A 22,442-nucleotide genomic window follows, 5' to 3' on the forward strand; every position below is an offset into this window, starting at 1 on the left:
GAAACATAGCGACTCTGCCGTGCTGCTGCTGCCATCTACAGTTAGGGCAGTCAGAAATCAGAATTCAGAATTTACTTGAGTAAAAGGACTGGTGTCAAAATGTACTAAGTACCAAAAGTAAAAGTACTCATTATGCAAATGTCCCATTTCAAGTTTTCAAATGTATAAAAATCCTTTGAAAATAGCAGATCTACAAGCTCACAATGTGTTGGTACATTTACTTAAGTACTGTAGTACTTTTGAGATATTTGTACTTTACTTGAGTATTTCCAATTTCCAGTCATTTTACTTCTAGCCTACTCATCTGAGAGACGAATACTGTTTTTTTACTCCACTACTTTGTAGGTTTTGATTATTCAAAAACATACATTAATCACTTCAACCCTATACATAAGCCATTTGAAAATAGCCGATATGAGATTGATCAGATATTTTCCATGGATCTTCTGACATTTTATTACATTTGAAAACTTGAGTATAAATATTAAGTAATTTATTCTTTGTTAATACATTTAGAATTCAGGATTTCTACTTGTAGCAGTACTGATACTTTTTAACTAAAACGTTTGAGCAGACCTACTTACTTTTTCCACCCCTGCTTTTCCCCCCTTCTTACTAGTCAATATCTTTTGTTTTATGAAAATGTAGTAAACATTCGCAGCCAATAAAATGTGTCACATCTGGCAGTGCAGTGGTCCCGACTCCCTACCTGGTTCTCTCTCTCTCTCTCTCTCTCTCTCTCTCTCTCTCTCTCTCTCTCTCTCTCTCTCTCTCTCTCTCTCTCTCTCTCTCTCTCTCTCCAGATGTGTTGTGTTGGTTGTTCAGTTCCTGGTCAGCTGATCACAGAACAGAGAGAGCACAGAGACAGTTAGCTGCTATATTAGCTGTTAACTCTCATCTTGTGTGCAAAATGACGTGCTAATAATATAATAGCGTTACCTCTGCAGCTGCCTCGCATCCCGAAAAAGGCCGGATTTATAATTGAGTTTTTTTATTTTTAGATCCTGCGTTTATTCGTGACCGATCGCTAGCACAGAAGTGGATCTGGGTGAGAACAGCTAGTAGTGAGTTAGCCCCGTTTAGCATTGATTTGTCAAAGCATCCAGGCCTGTTTCTGATTCTGAGCAAAGTGCTAACGCTTCTAGCAGTTTTTTGTAGGCCAGTGGTTCTCAAACTTATTCAAGTCAAGGACCCCCGAATTGACACTTATTAGCCCGCGGAGCCCCACTTGAAAAGATACGCCAGGGATCCCCCATAAGAGAATATTTTTACGGCTCTATAGCGGTGCATTCTCAACCATTTTAATTTCAAGGACCCCCAGTTTGACATGCATTAGGCTACGGACCCCCATTTAATGGCATTTCTATCTCCGAGACCCCAGTTTATATCGTAAAATCAACATTAATTTAACTGTGAGTGTACAAATGGAACGGGTCCATTTGGTTCCATTTGTACACTCTGAGTTACAGACCCATAAGGGTCCATTTGGTTCCCTATCATTTAGCTGGGGAGGGGACCCCCTGGAAGGGTCCCCGGACCCCACGTAGAGAACCACTGGGCTACATCATACTGACGCATTGGTGTGTTTGGGTCAGATAGTCATTTGCTAAAACCTTGGGGTAAAGATAGCTTTGCATTATGGCTGGTCTGTCGTTTTTAGCCTGTGTGCAACAACAATATTGCACAACATTATGTGTCAGTCTTTCTCTGTGTGTGTGTGTGTGTGTGTGTGTGTGTGTGTGTGTGTGTGTGTGTGTGTGTGAGAGGTGTGTCCTCAAGTTTGTTATAACCTGGTTATCACAAGCTCTTCAGTTAATTTAGGGAAATGACTGCGTAGCTTCACCTAATGCAGTCCCACTCTCTCAAGCTGGCAGCAACTTTTCTGAATGTTCCTCTTCCTTGTAGATCCTTTGTATTCTGTTCTTTCTTATTTACTTCAACACTTCATACGTTTGTGATCATAAATGGTCCATAATCCTCACTTCCTATGGTTTGGATACATTATTGGACTTCAATTCAGTTCTTAAATCCAAAACATTACAAAAAAAAATATATATAATAAGGTCTGTTTGACTATAATTCAGTTATGCCAATTGTTTTGTATGAATTGCATCGTATAAAGTGTCTCTTTTATGTGGACTAGCTAGTAGCTATTTAAAATATGCTTTCCGCAAGATACAGAGAGAGAGAGAATATTTTAGACTTGGCTTCTCTTCTGCCCTCTGTCTCTCTCTCTCTCTGGCTCTCTGTGCCTCATTCTCTTTCTTTCTGCTTCAGATAGAGCGCTGTCCCCTCCGCCTCTTTCTCCTCCCCTGTTTACGGAAAGTTCCTTGCTGCTCCTGGCCACCGAAAGGCCCTTTTCCAACGGTGGTGCCAGGAAAAGGACACTGCAAAAGCCCCAGTTTCAGGCTGAGCTGGATTCAATGGTATATTAGAGTCTCAGAACAAGTTGTATCGGTGGAGTGTGTGTGAGCGGAGTTGCACTTCCCCCTAGCCCAGACAGTGATTGCAGGTCGCTGTTAGGGAAACACTGGACTTTTGTTGAAAAGTTACGTGCAGGTCTGCAAAAGGAGGACATAGAGTTGTCTAAAGTTTTAGGGCCAGAGTAACGCTTCACAATAAATAATTTCAGAATGGACATTGCAATGTACCTATGTGTACATGTAACGGAGGTGATCCGAACCTCCCCACCCGGCTTCGAACTCGGGTCTCCCGCCGTCCCGCGTGAAAGTCCAATATCTTAACCATCACTCCAAAGGGACATCCCTATGGAATGAGGGCAGATACTAGACTTTTGAGGCTTCAGGCTGGGGCTGCGACTCTCCGCCACACTCACCCCCCTTTGACCTCCTCCTACGGGGAAGCCCGGATCCGAGTCACGGCACCAATGTAACTGGGGCTGCGACTCTCTCCGCCACATACATATAGTCACATTGCAAAGAATGCATTGCTTCCCCCCCTCCCCAAAAGTTTTGACCAAATATTGTTTTCTTTATATTGCAATATTACAAAAATAGAAAATACTGCAAAGTAAAATGTTCCCACAATTTTTCAGCCCTAGCCCAGAAACGCCAAGAGCAGCAGCCTGAGCCATGATGACATTTCCTGTTTTGTACGGTCAGGCTCTCTCTCTCTCTCTGGTTACACAAGAAATGTTTGGAACCAAGCTTAGTTTAATCGTTTGCTCTTTCTAATGGGATAGGATAGGAAAGATGCCTGGGGTTTTGCACAGGGCAGTTCCAGACAGGGCTCAAGCCAGGAAAGAGGTTGAGCCTTGTGACCAGCAGGCCAGTCTGCTGAAGAAATGTCACTGCCAGAGGCCTTCCTCAAATCACTTTCCCACCCATGAATGAACGAATGGCCAGATTTGCTCAATCATTAAAGCTGAGAGTGAATTAAGAGTTTTGCGTGAAAGGATTTGCAATGAGGTGTTTCTCTCTGTTTCCGTCTGTTCTCACACGTGTAGCCCTGGTAAGATCGGTCCGTGACAGTGGCCCTGCCCTCATCAAATCACTCACACCTAAATAAACTTCAGAGGAATTCCTCATTTTGCAGGCTGTCTGGTATACCAATTTCCCTGCAATAGAACCATGTATGCATGTGTTTTGAGGTTTTTCCCACCACTTTTTCTTTCTTTTTTTTGCAGCAGGTGTGCTCCTGTCTGCTCCATCTTATAATGTGTTTAGTGAACTCTTTTAACTGATGCTCTTCTCCTGCTGTCCTACAGAGGGAGCCAGAGCGGGAGGAGCAGATCGAGGAAAACATGCCCCCCAAGTTTAAACGACACCTCAATGATGAAGAGGTCACGGGATCCATCCGCAGCGAGAGGGTGAGACACCAATGGAGGAAGTGGTAGTAGGAGTGTTTTAAAGCCCAACAACATCATAGTGTCACTGAGTGCAGGTGATTCACAATTAAAGGGATGCAGGGTGAGAGAGGAGAGACTTGTAAATTGACTTAAAAGGTAGGCTGTAAACAAGTATTGTATATTGTGTACAATACATGCACAGCACCCTAGTTTAATGGAAGGTGTACAAGAGTAGTCAAATAGCAACATATTAAGTAACAACATATAAACCAGTGATTCGCACCCTTTTTCTCAACCCTCTATGTATTAGGCCATGGACCCCAAGTTTCGTAATACATACAATATACATATTTTTTTTTATCAGTGTGACCTCAGTCCAAGACCATTTTTATTGTTAGATTTCGTCCGATATGGGTATTCTATGTCCATAATTCTATGGGTAGGTAAAAAGCGACCACAATTTAAACAAGCCAAAAGCTTTCTTGTGGTTTCTATCCTTTTAGTTGACAGTGTACCTGTGAACTGTACTGTGTCCTGTACCTTTTCCTGTGCAAACCTCTAATAAAATCTTCAATCAATCAATCAAGGTACAGTGAAACTGTATGGCATTTCTATATGTACGTCGTGAAGATTATTCATAAATGATGTATCAGGCGACCCCTGGATCCCCCTCAAGATCCCGTGAGAACCACTGCTATAAACCAACCAATAAAATGTTAAAAGTACGAGGGGGAAAGTGGTGTGAAAATTAGACAAAGGGGGCCAGAGAACAGAATGAACGACGAAGACACTCTCCAGGATCCTTGAGCCAAATCTGCTCTTAACCAACACTGCCATGACCTTCCTAGAAATCCTCCAACCATCCCTGTTGATTTCCGTTTCCTTCTCCCCTCTGTATTCAAGATCAGCCACTCCGTTTGCTGTTGCGGTCGAACGCTGATCAAAAGGAATCGCACCAGGCGGGTGCTAGCATAACAAACACCCCTCTCTCCGTGCATCCCTTTGCCTCCTGCCCCTCAGATCTGATAATAGCTACCAGTTGTCCTTGTGGCTCCTCTCCTGGACAGAGGTGGGAGAGTCTTATTGCACTGTTAGCCTCGTAAAGGTCTTTATGATCATCTGGCCACAATTCTTTCAATGTTTTCTCACATTGAAGGTGTGTTGGATATCTCTCTTATGTATATTATATAATCAAACATCTTTGTCTGGTTCACTGTGTTGACTGTCTGACGTACTGTAAATCCACCTTGCTGCAGATGTGGATTTTCCCTCCTCTGATCATCTTGATTACAAGTGTTGGCACAGCGTCCAGAATAAGATGGATCTTCCTGTGACTGGAAGGTCACAGATTAGATCACCTTGTCAGCTAGTTTACATCGCTGACTAAGCATCCTTGAAGAAGACACAATTTCAGCACCAGATGCCACTGAATCGGCTCCTATCTGCAGGCACTTCTGTTTCCAACCTACCTTGGCTCACTGCAATTCCTTTTGAATGACAGATTTATCAAAAAATTCAGAAAATTCCCTAGACTCTTTATAGATGGAGGACTGTATGTGGATGCAATATGTATGTATATATATACAGATGGATAAAAGGTGTAACTTACTGGGTAACAGCTGGCAAAGTCCATATGACTGCTACTCAATGGGAAACAGAGACGGAGGGTTTGTCTCTTCGTGCTCCAACTCTCCACCTGAAAGAGTTTTATGCTGCAGTCCAGGCTGATTGGATGCTGTTCCTTCTCTATGAATAACGTTTTACTCGGCAGGGCCTTGTTGCCCTTGCTATGGCCATCAGTGGTACAGGCCTGGTTGTAGTTATATAGATGTTTTTGTATGTTTTTGACAGCCTTGCTCGAGACCTTTGAAGCCTCACTCTAGTCTCCTTCCTAACTCAATTCAGTATTCAGCTGTCTTTTATGTCCATCACGAGAAACACTGTTTATAGCAGAGGTCTTCAACAGGGGGTCCGGGACCCCTAGGGGGTCCTCAGAGTTACTACAGGGGGTCCTCCAAATCTTTGAGTGATAGAAACTTTTTTCTCCTTTTTTATATTAACTACTCGAACCCTAGCGTCCATATTCTGAGAACTGCGAGGCGTTGTGAGCTTGTAGATCGGCTATTTTCGTCAAAGAGCTTTGCTGTAGAGGGGTAAAAGAGCAGACTAAGTACAGAGTGAAAGGTCAAGTTTATTAAGTATTGACGGTTCAAGTGGTTAAATATCTGAAAAGACAAATTGACATGAATCCAAAATACACTGATGATTGTGCTGCCAAACAATGAAACTATATGGAAACTATGAACAGGTTGTGGGGGTCCCTGCTTCATCTCTCTCTGAACTAAGGGGTCCTTGGCCTGAAAACGTTGAAGACCCCTGGTTTATAGTTTAGAGACTGTCTGAGATCTGAAAGAAGTTCAGACTCAAAGGAACAGGGATTGATCAGCTTTTGCAAGCAAAACAAGCCTTTTTTGCGGGGCGTTTATGACGCAAGTACAGTACAATTGCAATTGTCACACTTTATTGGGTATTGAAGACATTCTGATGAGCGTGAACTGAAAAGCATCTATTGGCCCCCTTCAGCAGGTAGTGTACTGTAAGTGACTTCTTCTGGAAGTGTCAATACAGTCAGTTGTTGGTTGCACCGGGTTACTTATGCCAGGAATGCTCTCCCATATGGACTGGAATTGTCTGTCCTGTGTCTGACTGGTCCTAAATGGACATTCCACTGATGAGGAGGCAGGAGTCATTGGAAGTGGTCAGCGGTTATCGGTGTGCGTTTGACCCTTGGCCTTTTTGTCTTTTTACAGAGGAACCTGCTGGAGGAGGACTCTGATGAGGAGGAAGACTTCTTCCTGTAAGTCTTTTTGGTTGACGTGACATATTCTGGTCAACATAATATTCAACATTAAAGTATTAAGAGTACATACCCACTAAGTGTGTTGAAATGTTGTAAAATTTACTCCATTACAAAGTATTGTGCTCAATTTACCTAAAAATGGTAATGTAGTAATCATAAAGTCATAACTCAAGTACATGAAAAGAGCTGATAAATATTAAATAGGTATTATTGAGTGGGTTTTTTGCAACAACTTGTTTTTTTTTATGTCCACTAACTTTAACATGTTCACTGTTGGTCTTCCAGGAGAGGACCGACTGGTCCCCGATTCGGACCTCAGAATGACAAAATCAAACAGTAAGTACCGTAAAACTAAATATTCCTAAAAGTACTGCTCGGCCAGCGTGGGTGAGATTTGGTGTTACATAACAGGCTAATAATGTTTACCAGAAGCGCCAGATTGCTAGCAGATTGAGTAACCGCACCGGTGATGTTGTGTGTGTGGGTTCTTGTGCAACAACACTCTTCCAGTCAGTCCCCACTTCCAAGTCCTCTTGAGACTGTTTCCACATTAACCTCCGGTTAGTTGCAGGCAGACAGACAGCCAGAGAACAGAGAAGGTTATTGTTGAGGCATTCTGGCACCTGCCTTTTGGTACTCCGTGCTCCATCGGCACATGACGTTTCGATGTTGTGGCAGACTAACACGACGCCCTTGTAATGTTGTCACAGTTTCCTGGAAAACAGTGTGTATATCAAACAGAGTTCGGCCGCCTATTGCCTCTTTCCCAACCTCTAGCCTTTGAGGTCAAGTCTTCAAAGTGTGGGTGTGTGCCTGCAGCAAGGTGTTGAAAATGTCTCTTTGCTACAGCACATATTTCCTTTTACGGCCATTATCTGGCACTCATCCTCGCAAAAGAGAGGATTTGTTTTGTTCAACGTGCAGGACTGTGATGGAGGATTTCTAGGTGCTAGAAAGCTGCTTGTTAAAAAAAGGTTTTTACTGTCTGAATCACAGGCAATATACTGTAAATGCCAAAATAGAGGGGTCACCGCCATGCTAGCTTGTGGCAGGTGGACATTTTTGTTAAAATTAAATTTTTGCCACGGACATACAAAATGAGCGGACAATAATATTACCAGAAACACATAAAGAGCTAGAATGACCATAACAGGTCTGTAACTCTGAGAGTATACAAATGGAAGGGGTCCATTTGGTTACAATTGTACACTCTCAGAGTTAAGGGGGTCCTTGCAAATAAAAACAAATAAATAAAACAGTACTAGTTGGACTCCTAATATGACATAGTGTTGTAGTAAATACGTGTCATACATATTCTTAACATTCAGTAATTGGATCTTATGATCAAAATAATAACATTCTAATTGTGTAAAAGGAAAAGAAAAATGCCACGACCAAGACTAAGTATTTTCCACTGACACATTTGTCTGTGTACGGACATATTGATGTCCCTGCCATCGCACCAATCTCACTCTCCTGGCTGCATCCCTGTGATGCAAGAAATAGAAAATTGTCCTTCCCCCAGCCTTACTTACCTTTTGCCTTGGATGTTTTTTTTATACTTTATTTCATGTCTTAATCCACTGTCTCTCCAATCCCATGATGTTTTGTCTTTTAGCGTGCAGTCGCAGGTTGATGAGGTCATCGACGTGATGCAGGAGAACATATCGAAGGTGATAGAGCGGGGCGAGCGGCTGGACGACCTGCAGGACAAGTCAGGTGAGACGCGTAGAACGGGCTTTCTCAAAGTGGGTGCTGTGGCACCCTAGGCCAGGGGTTCCCAAACCTTTTTGTCTCAGAGCACCCCATGAATATCTTTTTAATCCGAGGCACCCCTACATTATCATTTTCACTCCCAGCACCTTATATTTATAGCATATCGTCGTTTTTGGGTGGAAACCGTGTATGTCCAAAGCCGTTCGTTTTGTATTTATCATTTATAAAATGTACTAGGCGTTGTGTGCGTGTAGATCGGCTGTTTTCACTAGTTTTGTGCGACAGAGGTTTCTGCCCGACAGTGACGATATTTTAGTGATTATGTTGCGAGGAAAACGTTGAGATAATAGCCATTTTGGTTAGAACTGACTGAAAATAACGTTGTACTTCTAGTTTAAAATGATACTAAATATTTCTTCAAGTGTCCAAATAAATTCCAAATATTATCAAATGATCTCGCGGCACCCCTGGACTGCCGTCGCGGCACCCCAGGGTGCCCCGTCACCCACTTTGAAAACCCCTGCCCTAGGGTGCCATGACGCCAGTCCAGGGGTGCCTCAGAATACTTTGATAATATTTGGAATTCATCAATGCCACTTCAGTTTAACCACTTATACTTAGTAAAACGGACCTGAGTTGTGCTGTACTGTGGACACCAAGTCTCTTCACCAAAAATAGCCGATCTACAATCTCACAACGCGGCACGTTGTGACCGTGTAGATCGTCTATTTTTGGTGGATGTTCCCCCCAGAATAGGGATGCCGGGGTTTAAAGGGGGTGTTCAGTCAAATAAAGATGATAACAAGGGTATTCCCAGTTTGTCACACAACAGAGTAATGTATTATTAACCAACAGACACAATTTGAATGATGAAAAAATCTAAATTTTTGAAAAATTATGTTTCAAAAATGTGTGAAATCCAATACATATTTTTCTGGCCTTTCTGCCAAGGGCTGTAGGGGCGTGGCCTATGTACAGCATGAAGCCACACCCACTCATGGAAGTATCTGCTTCCGTTTTCAGGGGTGTTAAAAAAGTACTTTTACTCAAAAAAGTAACTACTCAAGTACTCTAATTAAGTATCATATTGAGGTACTTTGACTTGAGTAGGCTATATATTTTTTTCCAAATACAAAATTAATAAAAGAAAAAAGCTCACAATGTGTCAAGCTTGTAGATCTGCTATTTTCAAAATATTTGATGCATTTGAAAACTTTTGCAGTAGTAGTGATACTTTTACTCAAGTAAAATATCACTCTCCAGTGTTTCGTGTCGTCGTCACAGGACGTGCAGACACACACGCGTACGCGCGCGCGCGCACACACACACACACACACACACACACACACACTGACCTAATGGAGCTACTGAGAGGGACGTGGCTAATGCTAGCAGGCTAGCAGCAGCTAGCCTGCTACCGTGGAGGCATGGATTAATGCACTTATTGCACTCGCGTGCGTGCGTGCGTGCGTGCGTGTGTGTGTGTGTGGTGGTGGGGGCGGTGGGGGGGTGGCGGCCGGGGGGGGGGGGGGGGGAGAGAGCACTGCAGGAGCAGCAGCAACAGCAACAGTGTGGACGTTAGCGACCAGGCTAGCTGGAAGAAGGGATGAATTTGCCTAGTAACTGATCTCATAGGCTATTCAGTAACCTATCAAAAGTAATTAATTAATAGCTATCACCGTGATGCGCAGATTACGCACCACGGTGACAAGCATTAAAATATGACACCCCAGTTATGATTAAAAAACGTAAAGCAGTCTTATATCACAATGCTGCAATATAAAGTTCCAATTTTTTTAACAGTGGTTCAGAAATAGTCATTCTACTTGAAAAATGTTTCTATAAAGAAATAGCTTAATTCCCTGAACAGGGCCTTTAAGTGGTTGAACACCAAGTTAAAAGTTTTCCTCATGACATAAACTGTATCTTACGGGAAATGATTTACATATTTCACATAAATGTAAGGTTCTGTAAAGTAAAGGGTGCCGTGGATAAAATGTTACTTACAGGGGTGCCCTGAGACAAAAATGTTTGAGAACCAAAGGCGTAGAGATGTGGAAGCGTGCGTAAAGCAGCACACATACGCAGGAACACAGGTGTCATTGCTAGTTTCCAACTGACTCGGGTGTCATTTTCACACCCAGCACTCGCGTTGTATGATTACCAAATGTTTTGCGCTCATCTGTAATGGTGCAATGCTATCTAGCATACGGTGAGAAGACTCACCAGCCATAGGCTGGTGTTAAAGGATAACTTTGTTTTTTTACAACAAGGTTTCATATTTTAGATTGTAAATAGGGAAAAGAAAAGGTGAGTGTTAAAATGTTTTCATTTGCTTCGTTCTATTGTTTTATTGCGTTTACAGTGCTAAAATGTGGGGCATGCGTACACATGGGGGCATGCGTACAAGTGGCTAAATATGTCTTTTTAGACCCAATAAGCCAGCAGTTTCTTTATTGCTATTTACAGTAACACTTCTAGCCCCCATAAGTCACATCCAACCATGAAAGGTTGCGTTGTATCTTGGGAATGGACTTATTCTGTAAAATGACATATTTAGCCACTTGTACGCTTGCCCCCAACCACTGAAATAAGAATCTCTAAAACAATAGAAAGAAGTAAATGAAATAATTGTAACTCTCATCCCTTGTTGTAAAAAAACAAAGTTGTCCTTTAAATCCAGTGAGGTGACAGCTCTGACATTTTCTTAGTATTTAGAGAGTGCATTCAGATTGAGATGGTGTGTGGGTTCACAATGTGCAACTAATTGCAATAAAAATCCAACCAAATTTGACGACACCCCTCAGGTTCAACATGGTCGATGACATTGGCGAGGGACTCAGCTATTGAGATTCAAACATTAATTCATGATGTGGGGCCAGATTATCCATATTATCCATAATCAGAAGAAGAATGTCTCAATGCATCTTTGGAGAACTGAGCGATGAGGAGAGATGGGGAAAGAGAAGGAGCAGTTCACCCCCAAAAATCAATTATATTCTATCACTTACACACCCCTTGAAGCCTTGAATTCATGGAGATCTTTTAGTTTTTGTCGCATTCCTAAGACAAAAATGTGATGTGATGTCAAAGAGTAGGAGACTCAAAGAGGTCTCCTATTGACCGATGACCCTTTAAAGCAGCTTATTTCGATAAGTACCCCACACTTATTGCTGCAATGTTCAAATACCGCTTGTCATGTAAGAATGTCGGGAATCCATTATAGCCTTCTAGCCTTTTTTTTTTACCTGTCTCTGTACAGCAGTATGTTAAGCGTCAATATGCAATTGGGGCTCCGACAGCGCACGGAACGTGCCATCTGTCATCTGCCATTTAAATGGCAACAGGCATGGAGCAGGTGCACCTGCTATTTATTTAACTCGGATTCGATTAATTAAAGTAAGGCCCCCCAAAAGCATGACTAATTCAGAGTTTATAACACCTTTGCGCCATGAACCTCGCATGGCGCACAAACAGGTAACACACCATTTCACTATCACAACTGCAGTTGAACTCACTCCCCACACCACTGTGCCCTGCGTTACAGACCGTGCGCCATACATCGTCTAAATAGGGCCCCAAGTCTCAGCAACAGGACTCGGGGGATATTTACAGCGGGAGCATGTCAAAATTCTACGCGCCACTTCAAAGGTGCTAATGATATGTCCAGGTTTATTGTTTGAACAGGTGTGTGTCTGGCGGTATTCGCCAGCTCTCATGCACAGTCACTCACAAAGCCTGATCTCTCTCTCTCTCACATCTCCGTGTACATTAACAGAGATGTGAAACATGTGTTTAGGTTCCACCACAACATCGTTTTTTTCAGCCGCACAAGTCTTTCACAAGAGACACAGAATCCTTCCACTTTGTTCTCAACTCCTTTCTTGTTTTGGCTGAACATATGTTAAATTAAGCTGATGTGCTCTCCCTTGTTGCCTCATCTATTAGGAAGTCGTCATAACATCTGCAGATGTTTTGTGATTGCTTCTCCCTCTCATGTCCACCAACCGGTCAAGACAATGCCCCACATCTGGAACACATTTTGTGTGTGCAAAAGAAACGTGTTTGTTTATGTGTGTTTGCGCGTTGGCGGATTCGAGCAACACTTACCCGCATGACTGGACGCACGTCTGTGTGTGTGTGTGTGTGTGCGCGTCAGTCACATGCTTTACCAAGGGACGTCTATTTACCTTGTTGTTTGTGCGGTAACCGAGTAGTGTGGACCAGCGGGCGGATCTGACTTGCCCGCAGGTAGCTCCGCGTAGAGGAATTCCTTGGGATTAACGAGCATCTTCTCAGAACGCAGAGTGCTTCCCTTTGTGGTCGTGACGGGTCGTTAACAGGCACATGGAGAGGGAGGCAGCGGACACATGACACAGCCTCTGAACAGGAACAGCTTGGACCGCGCAGAGCCGCACGCCAGGGAACTGTTAACACACGCACGTGCACGCGCGCGCGCACACACGCGCGCGCACACAAGTCAACACCGGTATCTTGGAAACGGAGACAGAGAGAGAGAGACAGATGGGGAGAGATTTTGTGAGAGATGTTGAAAAGGAAGGAGACAAGACGTTTTATCTTATTATTTTTTTTCTGAGTTCCATTGTTTATGAATTTGGCAATTCATGGTGCGACATTTCATTGGCAAACCTTTTTGCAGATTTCTTTGTGGTTTCATCTGAGGACAGGAGTGATGTCACCAGGAACACTGTGGGCTTACATAACTCCATTATATCATAAGAGCAGCTAAACAAACATCCCAGGTCAAAATCATAGCCATCCACCGCCAGCTTACAGTTCATTTTGTTGTTTCACCGTCTCCAACAATCAGTGGAGATTTGAGATGCCCTTTAGCACCCAAGTGACTCGAGAGGGACTGCTCCGCTAGTTCTGTAGTATACTGTGGCAAGGGATTACTGTGTGTGGAACTCTGTGGTGGAAGAAGTACTCACAGTTTGTACTTAAGTAAAAGTACCTAATACCCTAATGTAGAAATACTCTGTTACAAGTACTTAAGTACTGAAAGTAAAAGTACTGGTAATAATCTTTTCACAAGTTTCCAAATGTATCTATCTACAAGCTCTTGTAGATCGGCATTTTTCAAATAGCCCTAAGTATGCAGTATGAAGCGGTTAAAGGAATAGTTCTCCCCCAAAATTACTTTTTTTCTATCGATTACTCGATTAGCCCCATGTACGGAGACTTGAGTTCAAAATATGTTTTTGTTGCATGCCTAAGCCAATCATTTGATTATAATAAATGTGCCCCCATTGATTCTGGATGGAAACACAAATGCACTTGTTTCTCCAGAGGATTCAATGGGGTACATTTAACGTAATCAAAATTATTGGCTTACGCATGCGACAAAAACAAAAGAATATCATTGAACTCAAGTCTCCATGGGGTGAGGAATCAACAAAGTTTTTTAAAAAAGTCCTCAAAAGTGTACCTAAGTACAGCACTTGAGTATGGACTTAGTTACTTTCTACCAGTGGTGGAAGTCCATGGGAGTTAACCCATTTAGGCCTGAACACATTATTACGCAATATTTTATGCTTTAAATATTAAAAAAATTGCAGATATACAAGCTCACAGCGCGGCACCGAGTGCCGCGCTGCGAGCTTGTAGATCTGCTATTTTTTTTAAATCCTGAAAACTTCAATTTTGACCCGATTCTATAAGTGTCTTTTGAATCCTTCTAAGGTTCTTTTGAAAAACCCTATGTTTCTATGTCAGCAATCTGGCTAGCCATCGTCAAAGAAAAGGTCCTTTTCACTTAACTGGAGCTCAGTTAGGCTGTTCTTGAGAGACTGCTATGTCAGTGGTTCTCAAACTTTTTCATGTGAAGGACCCCCAAAATGATATGTATTTGGCCACGGACCCCCACTCAACATATTTAGTTCCAGGGACCACCCAGAAGCAAAATTTGAGTTACAAACGTTCGCTTTGAAAATACATTATATTCAAAGATTTGCACACATTTTCACGACTTTTAAAAAAATAGCAGATCTGCAAGCTCGCAGCGCGGCACTCGGTGCCGCGCTGTGAGCTTGTATATCTGCTATTTTTCACTGGTTAAAGCACTCAATAATGTTGTCGTGTGTCATGTGTTCCAGAGAGCCTATCAGACAACGCATCTGCCTTCAGTAGCCGTTCCAAGCAGCTGCATAGGAGGATGTGGTGGAGGGACATGAAGGTACAGTAGTGTGTGAGTGTGTGTGAGTGTGTGTGTGATTGTAGCTTAGTTTGTGTCAGAGAGAAAGAGGTGTAGTATTGTTGCAATGTGCAATACAAATAAACTGTCCGTGCCTTATATTTGTTTGTCTTATTTCCGCAGATGAAGATCATAATTGCCGCGGTAGTGGTCGCCCTCCTGCTGATTATCATTGGTGAGCATTGAACATACCTAGACTTGTATAACCAGAACATGCTGCTGATTTTAGTCACCTGAAAGGTTTTCGTGTTAGTCTACAGTAGTAGTAGTCTTAGCTGCATGCTGAAAATAGCAGATCAACAAGTTCACAGCACGCCACGTGCTGTGAGCTTGTTCCTAGATCTACTATTTTCGGAATGTGAGAAGGCATACAACGACTCGTCTTAGTTCAACTGGATCTCTTCTCATCTAGTCCCTCCGTAACATTTTAGTCTAGTCTTTGTCTGTTGACGAAATTGTCAATATATTTAGTCATAGTTTAGTTTTCATCTTGTTTTTATTTCGTTTTCGTCTGTGAAAAAAAGGTATTCAACGAACATTTTCCATCATAGTTTTAGTCGACAAAATCAACACTGCCACGGTAACATGGCATTGGTTCGACCTCCCGTTGGTCCGACCACCTAAACCTCAACATAAGCTTAGTAAAACTATGCCTAAACCTAACCTTAACCCTAAACCTAATCTCAGTACAATTATGCCAAAAACCTAACCTTAACCCTAACCTCAGTAAAACTATGCCTAACCCTAACCCTAAGTCGGACTTCTGAGAGGTCGGATGTATTGGCAGTCCCCCACTGCCACTGAATCCTTCCTCTCTCTGTACTGTATGCGTGTTTCTTTCAGTTCCAGTGATCCTGCGGTACCGCAGCGGCTGACCAGGAGGACAGGGGGGGAGACGTCTCCTCTACATTCTCCTCCTCGCCCCTTTCTCTCTCCCGCGCACAGTCCTCCACACCAGCTAGGTGGCGCAAGCTAGCCAGCCTGCCACGTCTCCTCTATGTCAGCCCGTGTAACCTCTAGAGCCGAATGACATTACTCGAATCCCTGCCTCCTCGCTTCCTCCGTCACCTGTCCTCCACGGCATGGCAGTGTTACGGTGAAATCGGTGACATGCCGAAAAATGGGACCATCTTGTGGACTTCACATAACTTGCATGGAGGCCTTTAAATATGTAGCCTTGGACACTGACGCTATGTGACGTCTACACGATTGTGACATATTTCGGCAGGTCACCTGTTTCACCATAGCATGGCAGTGCTCGAGGACGGATGGCGGCGGAAGCGAGGAGGCAGAAATTGGATTAATGGAATTTGGCTTAGGACTCCAGAACTCATCCTTACTGCCGACTGTTTGCATTTTCACACTAAAAAAAACATCTTGTTAGAACGGGGTGGGGGGTGAGGAGGGCTTAGTTTAAAATCCTGGAATGAGGTTGCAGGGTTGACATGGAGCACTGGTTCTCAACCTGTGGGCCCGGGGCCCACTGGTGGGTCGCGAGATTCTAATGATAAATTAATACAACATTAATATTAACAAATGTATACCAATAAAAAATAAACATGCGCTGAAAATACACTCGGCCCCCCCATCTGACCACTTAACAAGGTGGTCAGATTGGTGGGCCGCGAACGTTTTTGAGATTTTTAAGTGAGATTTTGAAGTGGGCCCTCGTTCCAGGTTGACAACCTCTGACATAGTGGAAAGGCTTTAATGAAAACTGTTTATGCTACTGTATGTGGGGAGAAACTCCATTCCATGATGGCACATATCACATTCAGGTCTTTGGCTTTGTTTGGAAAACCAAGAGCCCAGGCTCTCTCCAACTCACACTTTTAATTTTTTCAAGTTGTGCTTAACCACTTTCAACCGGGCATCCCTATTTGGGGCATGTTGTTTTTCAAAGGTTTTCAAAAGTAATTTATTTCAAAAATAAAATATCAGATCTATTAAGCTCAGAACACGCCTGCGTCGTGACGTGAGCTTATAGATCAGCCATTTTCACTGTTCATCATAAGACGACGTGTATACTGTAGAGCTCAAGTGGTTCATATCTGATAACTGCTCCCACACACAACCGCTGTGACGTTCCGTGGAAGGGACTCAGACGGTGGCTCCTGTGCCTCCTTTTTAAAAACCATACAAGATCATATCTTGTAAAAGTGGAATAATTTGTGAATGATGACACATTCCCCATATGCCACACCCACACATGCCACACATTCCCCATATGCCACACAACCTTTATAACAAAGATCCAATTGAGGGCAGCGATTATTGATTCAGCGAAAGGTGCCTCAATCCCTTTTGCTTACTTCTGCCCTGTTCTGGAAAACCTCAGAGAAGGGTGGCCTGACGTAAACGGCGTTCACTTCTCTAGTGTGTGTTCATCTCGTGTGACATACTGTAGAAGTAGTTGGAAAAATTACAAGAGGAGGTCATCTGTTCAGACAACAAAAGAAACGATACGCCTCAATTCGAAAACAGAATAGGCCTGTAATTTATTAAAGTGCACAGCATTAATCAGAGTATGTACTGTACTGTACTTCTAACTACTGTGCTGCTGTGTGGAAATCATGGGAAAAAGGTTGTTTGTGCGGACTATTGATTACATCTGTTGAGGCAACATGAGCCAACAACATTCTTTGTAAAACGTGCCACACTCTTGTCCCCTTGCTTTCTGCCTCTGGACAGCTTATTATTACATTGCACACATCTGGGGATAATGCCAAACCAAACCATGCAGATTATGAATGTCCCTCCCCTGCACCCCTAAACCTCAATGCCTCAATGCTCCCCCCAGCCATCCCCCACGCCATCCCCTTGGTAACCGGAAAACTTAAAACAAACTCGACCCAAACTCGTTTCCCAACGGGTCTGTGGCCTTAAGCTAGATGCAGAATAGACTAAAATCAAATATTTGCTTCTGGGGGTCCCTGGAACAAAATATTTTGTGATGGGGGTCTGTGGCCAAATACATATCATTCTGGGGGTCCTTCACATGACAAAGTTTGAGAAACACTGATGGCAAAATTGTTATGATTTAGAAAATTGTTATGATTTAGAAGACATTTGTAGAATGTGCCTATCAGTGGTTAAGGACCCCCAAAATGTGTTTTTGGCCGTGGACCCTATCTCAAAATATTTTGTTCCACGGATGGACCCCTATCGCAAACTTTTTTGTTCCAGGGACCCCCAGAAGCACAGATTTGATTTTAGTCTAATCTGCATCTAGCTTAAGGTGACAGACCCGTTGGGAAACGAGTTTGGGTCAAGTTTGTTTTAGGGCAAGTTTTCTGGTATTCCATCCCCTTGGCCCTCCTCAGCTCTGGGGTGACCACGGCTGTACTACTGTACTTTCCTGCTATAGTGGCATTAAGCCCCACACGGCTCGCTCTCTCCTCTCCAAACAACACCATTCTATGTTTTTTTTAATATTAATATTTTTCCATCCTGTATTATCGAGTTATTTTGGTTGAGGCGCCACTTCCTCATTTTCTGCTGGCCAGTAACCGTAATGCTTGAAGTGAATGTATGCTCTGTTATTCCCCGACGCCACCGAGGAAGGACCGAATGAGGGACACAGTTCATCCAGACATGCTGTTACAATGTGTTTACTTTACGAACAAGTGATTTAGGGCAGTGGTTCTCAACCTGTGCAGACCGCGACCCCCAAAATAATCATATTTGAACTGGGGACCCCCCCCACCCTGACAAGCACTTGGAATTGTAGGAGTTGGCATTACATTTAGTTTGACTCGATCTATTCCATTGTGAAAATAGCTGATCTACATGCTCACAACGCCTCGCAGCGCGAGGCGTTGTGAGCATGTAGATTTTCACTATTTCTGCCTCTAATATTTGACAATTTGACCAATGTTTGACCAGTTGCACTAAAAAGGTCCTTAAATTGTCACTTTAGAAATGTGTAGATACCCTGTATACACTTACTGTATGTTGGTCTGTTTACTGTTGAGTGAGAAAAACAATGCTAACATTTAGCTAAATATCTGGGGACCTCCAAAAAAATGTGGGGGACCCCTCTGGGGGTCGCGACCCACAGGTTGAGAACCACTGATTTAGGGAATTTGAAGATAGTGACTGGAATACCTGTATAATAATAGTCCCCATCTCTATATTATCATTCCTTTTATTATTATTACCCTTATGATATTATTTTTCATGTAATTTATTGGAGGTGTAAATATTGATTCTGTAACAATGTACTATACTCCTGACATTGCATTGACAGACTGTGAAATACTGTACCGTTACTCTGAAAATAAAGTGGTGGTTTTAAAAGGGCATCTGCGTGTGGACTCATGGCTGGTCTGGTTCTGCGCTGGTTGGATCATACGCACCCCATGTGGGGAGGAAGGAATGGGGAGAGAGGATTAAGGAATAAAGAGATGAGTTAAGGAAAGAGACCTTAAAGGAGAAACAGGGAACGGCTTGGGTTTGAACGGCATGCCAGCAGCCCTCCGTTGAGTGTGTAGCGTGAGAGAGAGAGATGGAGCATCCACAGTCAAAGAACATTGGGTTATTTTATTTCCTCCGTGCCCAGAACCACTAAGGTTTCTTGATGTCTTTTAACTCCCCATCTCATTATTACCAGGACGTTTTATTGGGTCTGCGATTTTACTGGCGGTGTGGAAATCCCAGGATGGCACTAAAGCTGTGGGGCCCGGAGTGGTGCGCGCCCCCTTATTGTTCTGACAGACTACTGTCGTCCCCACGCTCTCGGAGCTCACAGCCCTGGCAGTCTCTGCAGCCGCTATGCAGCAGCAGTACCCAGTGCTTTACACCAGTGGTTCTCAACCTGTGGGTCGGGACCCCCAGGGGGCTCCCCAAATTATTTTGCGGGGTCCCCAGATGATTGTTTTCTCACTCATCAGTAAACAAACCAACATAAAGTCTAAGTGTATAGACTGGATATATGCACATTTCTAAAGTGACAATTTAAGGACTTTTTAATACCTCTAAAATGAAAAATCGAACTTTAACCAAATTGTCAAATATTAGAGGCAGAAATTGTGAAAATAGCCGATCTCGCAATGCGAGGCGTTGTGAGCATGTAGATCTGCTGTTTTCACAATAGAACCTTGTTATACAAAATGTAATGCCTCAACTCTTAGTGTTCGTCAGGGTGGTGGGGGGTCGCCAGTTAGAATATGATTATTTTGGGGGTGGCAGCCTGAAAAGGTTGAGAACCACTGCTTTACACGGACGAAGGAGTTAAAACTTGTGGGTGTGTCTTGTTGCTGTTCCGATGGATGGCAGATGTCCCTCCAGCTGCCACTCATTACTGCTGCTGCTCAGTGGGGACAATGTCTGGGTTTCTCTTTGTTTCGGGGATGAAAGGGGTTAGAGAATTGGATTAGCTCTGCCTTAGTTACAAGCACATCCATCTTCATTGACTGATTTTCACTAATCGATTGATTATAGAAATTCCATCTAATGGTTTAATATCTAGACTTGTTTTAAGTGTTGGTTAAGCTGTGATGAGTGGAAAGAAGGTACAGTATATACAGTAGGCTACTGTATATAGTAAATATAGACCTTGAGTAACATTGGACTGAGTGTACTCTAAGTGGGTGTCCAACTAATAGGCAAAAGATTACAATTGTATTGATACTATTAATTAATGTAACATTAATATTTTAAGGAATTGTAAAGACATTAATGCTATTTGCTCTTTAAATTGATTTGTTGTGATCTGTTGAATAGAAACTTAAAGTATACTACATTCGTTCCATTGATTCGAGGTGAAGCACAATGGATTGATTGATCATTAAAATAAACTTGCTCTGATTGATCATTAAAATGAACATGCTCTGAAAATGGTGTGCTTGTAGATCTGCTATTTTATCTACAGTATGTTTGTGCGACAGTCCTGTATGATGAAGCAGGGCTTTACTTTACGTAATAACGTACACGTTTGAAACTTCTGCCCGACAGTGATGATATATAGATATATACTGTATATAGCCTACCTACGTTCCCCTGACCCCTTCATGTTTCTACAGCGTGGGCCCACCCAATCACAATGAAATGAGAGCTAGTAAACTCTGGGGGCTGTAAACTGTTACAGCTCTTTTAACTGCTGGGCAAGTCACTGGCTTTAACTACAAGCCAAAGAGTTGAGATACGTTCTTTCCCCTCCCTTGTCAGGTGTGTGTGTGTGTGTGTGTGTGTGTGCGTGCGTGCGTGCGTGCGTGCGTGCGTGCGTGCGTGCGTGCGTGCGTGCGTGCGTGCGTGTGTGTGTGCGTGTGTGTGTGTGTCTGTGTGTCTGTCACATATTCTGAATGGCTGCTATGTATATACATTGCTAGGCACGACATGTAGAATTGTTGAGTTAAATTAAGGACATAAGTTCATATGTTTCATCATCTGCCAAAATGTGTAAGCACTCTTGTGTTCCAACTATCATCATGTTCATGTGCAATAATGAAAATGATGCCTTTTCAAATGTCACCAGATGTAGTTGTTGTTGATGAGGACGGTAGAGAAGTGACCATTATGGAAATGCATGTACATTTGACCACAGTCTGGAAGAGGCATTCCATCCTTACCAAGGTGCTTAAGTACCAGCGTCTTAAGGATGCTACAGCTTGGTTACAAATGAAAACTGGTTGTGTTCATATTTGGAAGTAATGTCCATAAATCAGTTGTGAGAGGCCTGCAGATTGCAGGAATGCCCAAGCCAAGAGCTAATAATAAAGCATTGGCAAAATTCTGTTCAGTGTCTGTGATAATTGGCGGAGAGGAGATGCATTCTTGATCTGTTTCATGAAATGCTTGCTGTTGAGTTTCCCAAGTTTGTGCATCTACTATTGTTTGTGTTATTTAAGATGCCATAATACAAAGTGGGTACTGTACTTTTTTCTATTGCAAACTTCTAATAAATTCTTCAATCAATTCAATCAATCAATCAGTGACAGGCAAAGATAATTTCCTATGCTACTATATACAAGACTTTACTTGACCACCTGAGCAGGAATTTATTTAAAAAGATGCAGTGCACACAAAACAGCTCACCACAAAACTGCAAGTCAGACAAACTCAGTATCAGTAATACTGACCATTATATTGACAATGATGCTGACATGATACTGACCATGACTGACCATGACACTGACCATGATACTGACTATGATTACCAAATCATAGACATCTGGAATGTGACCCAGATCACAATGGTTCTTGAAAGACTTTAAAAGCCAAAACGGTTGGAAACCGCTGGATTAATCTCGAACCATAAAAGCGTGTTATATTACCTATGTTGTTTTTGTACCCAAATGTTGTAAAGTTGTAATATGAACATTTAGCATAAAACGTTTTGTACAGACAATAGACCTAGACATACCAGTGAGAAAGAGAGAGTGCATTTTTATCCCATTCTGTCCCACGGGACACACCCGTGTTGGCAGTAGGGGATGTTTTGGTCCTCTGGTAGTGGACCTCAGTGGATGACTGCAGATTCCAGGCATAGCAGCAGTCGTACAAGTTATATAAAAGTCAATGGAATAAGGCAGGAGACATCTGCCAAGCAGCGTTAGTCATCCCCACACACACACACACACACACACACACACACACACACACACACACACACACACAGAGAGAGAGATGTCCTACTCTGGGCGGTAGATTTGGATGTGTCACTAGATGGGGGAAGCAGAGTAATAAATTGGCGGCACAACAACTGTGTCTGCATTTGATACAGGTCACTGGCGTGAGAACATGTAGGAAAGATTACCCACCCAGTCCTCTCTCACGAACAAAGAGCTGTTTATATGTTTTGAAAGACCTCGCCCCCCCTCACTCCCTTTCTACCTTAACCTCTT

The 22,442-nt window shown here is 42.9% G+C and overlaps 1 protein-coding gene across 2 annotated transcripts; it reads left to right on the forward strand.

Moving 5' to 3' along the window:
- The first annotated feature begins 842 nt into the window (after nucleotides 1–842).
- vamp4 (vesicle-associated membrane protein 4) lies at nucleotides 843–18,935 on the forward strand. Of its 2 annotated transcripts, none has more exons than XM_080725404.1 (8): nucleotides 843–1,064; nucleotides 3,728–3,829; nucleotides 6,619–6,665; nucleotides 6,954–7,004; nucleotides 8,287–8,387; nucleotides 14,501–14,580; nucleotides 14,722–14,773; nucleotides 15,442–18,935. In XM_080725404.1, the coding sequence occupies exons 2-8, from the start codon at nucleotides 3,764–3,766 to the stop codon at nucleotides 15,471–15,473; spliced, it is 429 nt and encodes a 142-aa protein (XP_080581530.1). In that variant the 5' UTR covers nucleotides 843–1,064; nucleotides 3,728–3,763; the 3' UTR covers nucleotides 15,474–18,935. The 2 variants fall into 2 exon arrangements, with proteins under 2 accessions (XP_080581530.1, XP_080581531.1); XM_080725405.1 differs by having other exon boundaries at nucleotides 843–1,048.
- Nucleotides 18,936–22,442: the final 3,507 nt, after the last annotated feature.

Source organism: Nannobrachium achirus (genome assembly GCF_963921795.1).
Source record: "Nannobrachium achirus genome assembly, chromosome: 1".
Lineage (NCBI taxonomy): Eukaryota > Metazoa > Chordata > Actinopteri > Myctophiformes > Myctophidae > Nannobrachium > Nannobrachium achirus.

Coding starts and splice junctions, on each gene's coding strand:
- vamp4 (XM_080725404.1), top strand. CDS start 3,764: ATGCCCCCCAAGTTTAAACGACACCTCAATGATGAAGAGGTCACGGGA. Junction 3,830..6,618: donor GATCCATCCGCAGCGAGAGG/GTGAGACACCAA, acceptor GTCTTTTTACAG/AGGAACCTGCTGGAGGAGGA. Junction 14,774..15,441: donor CCTCCTGCTGATTATCATTG/GTGAGCATTGAA, acceptor TGTTTCTTTCAG/TTCCAGTGATCCTGCGGTAC.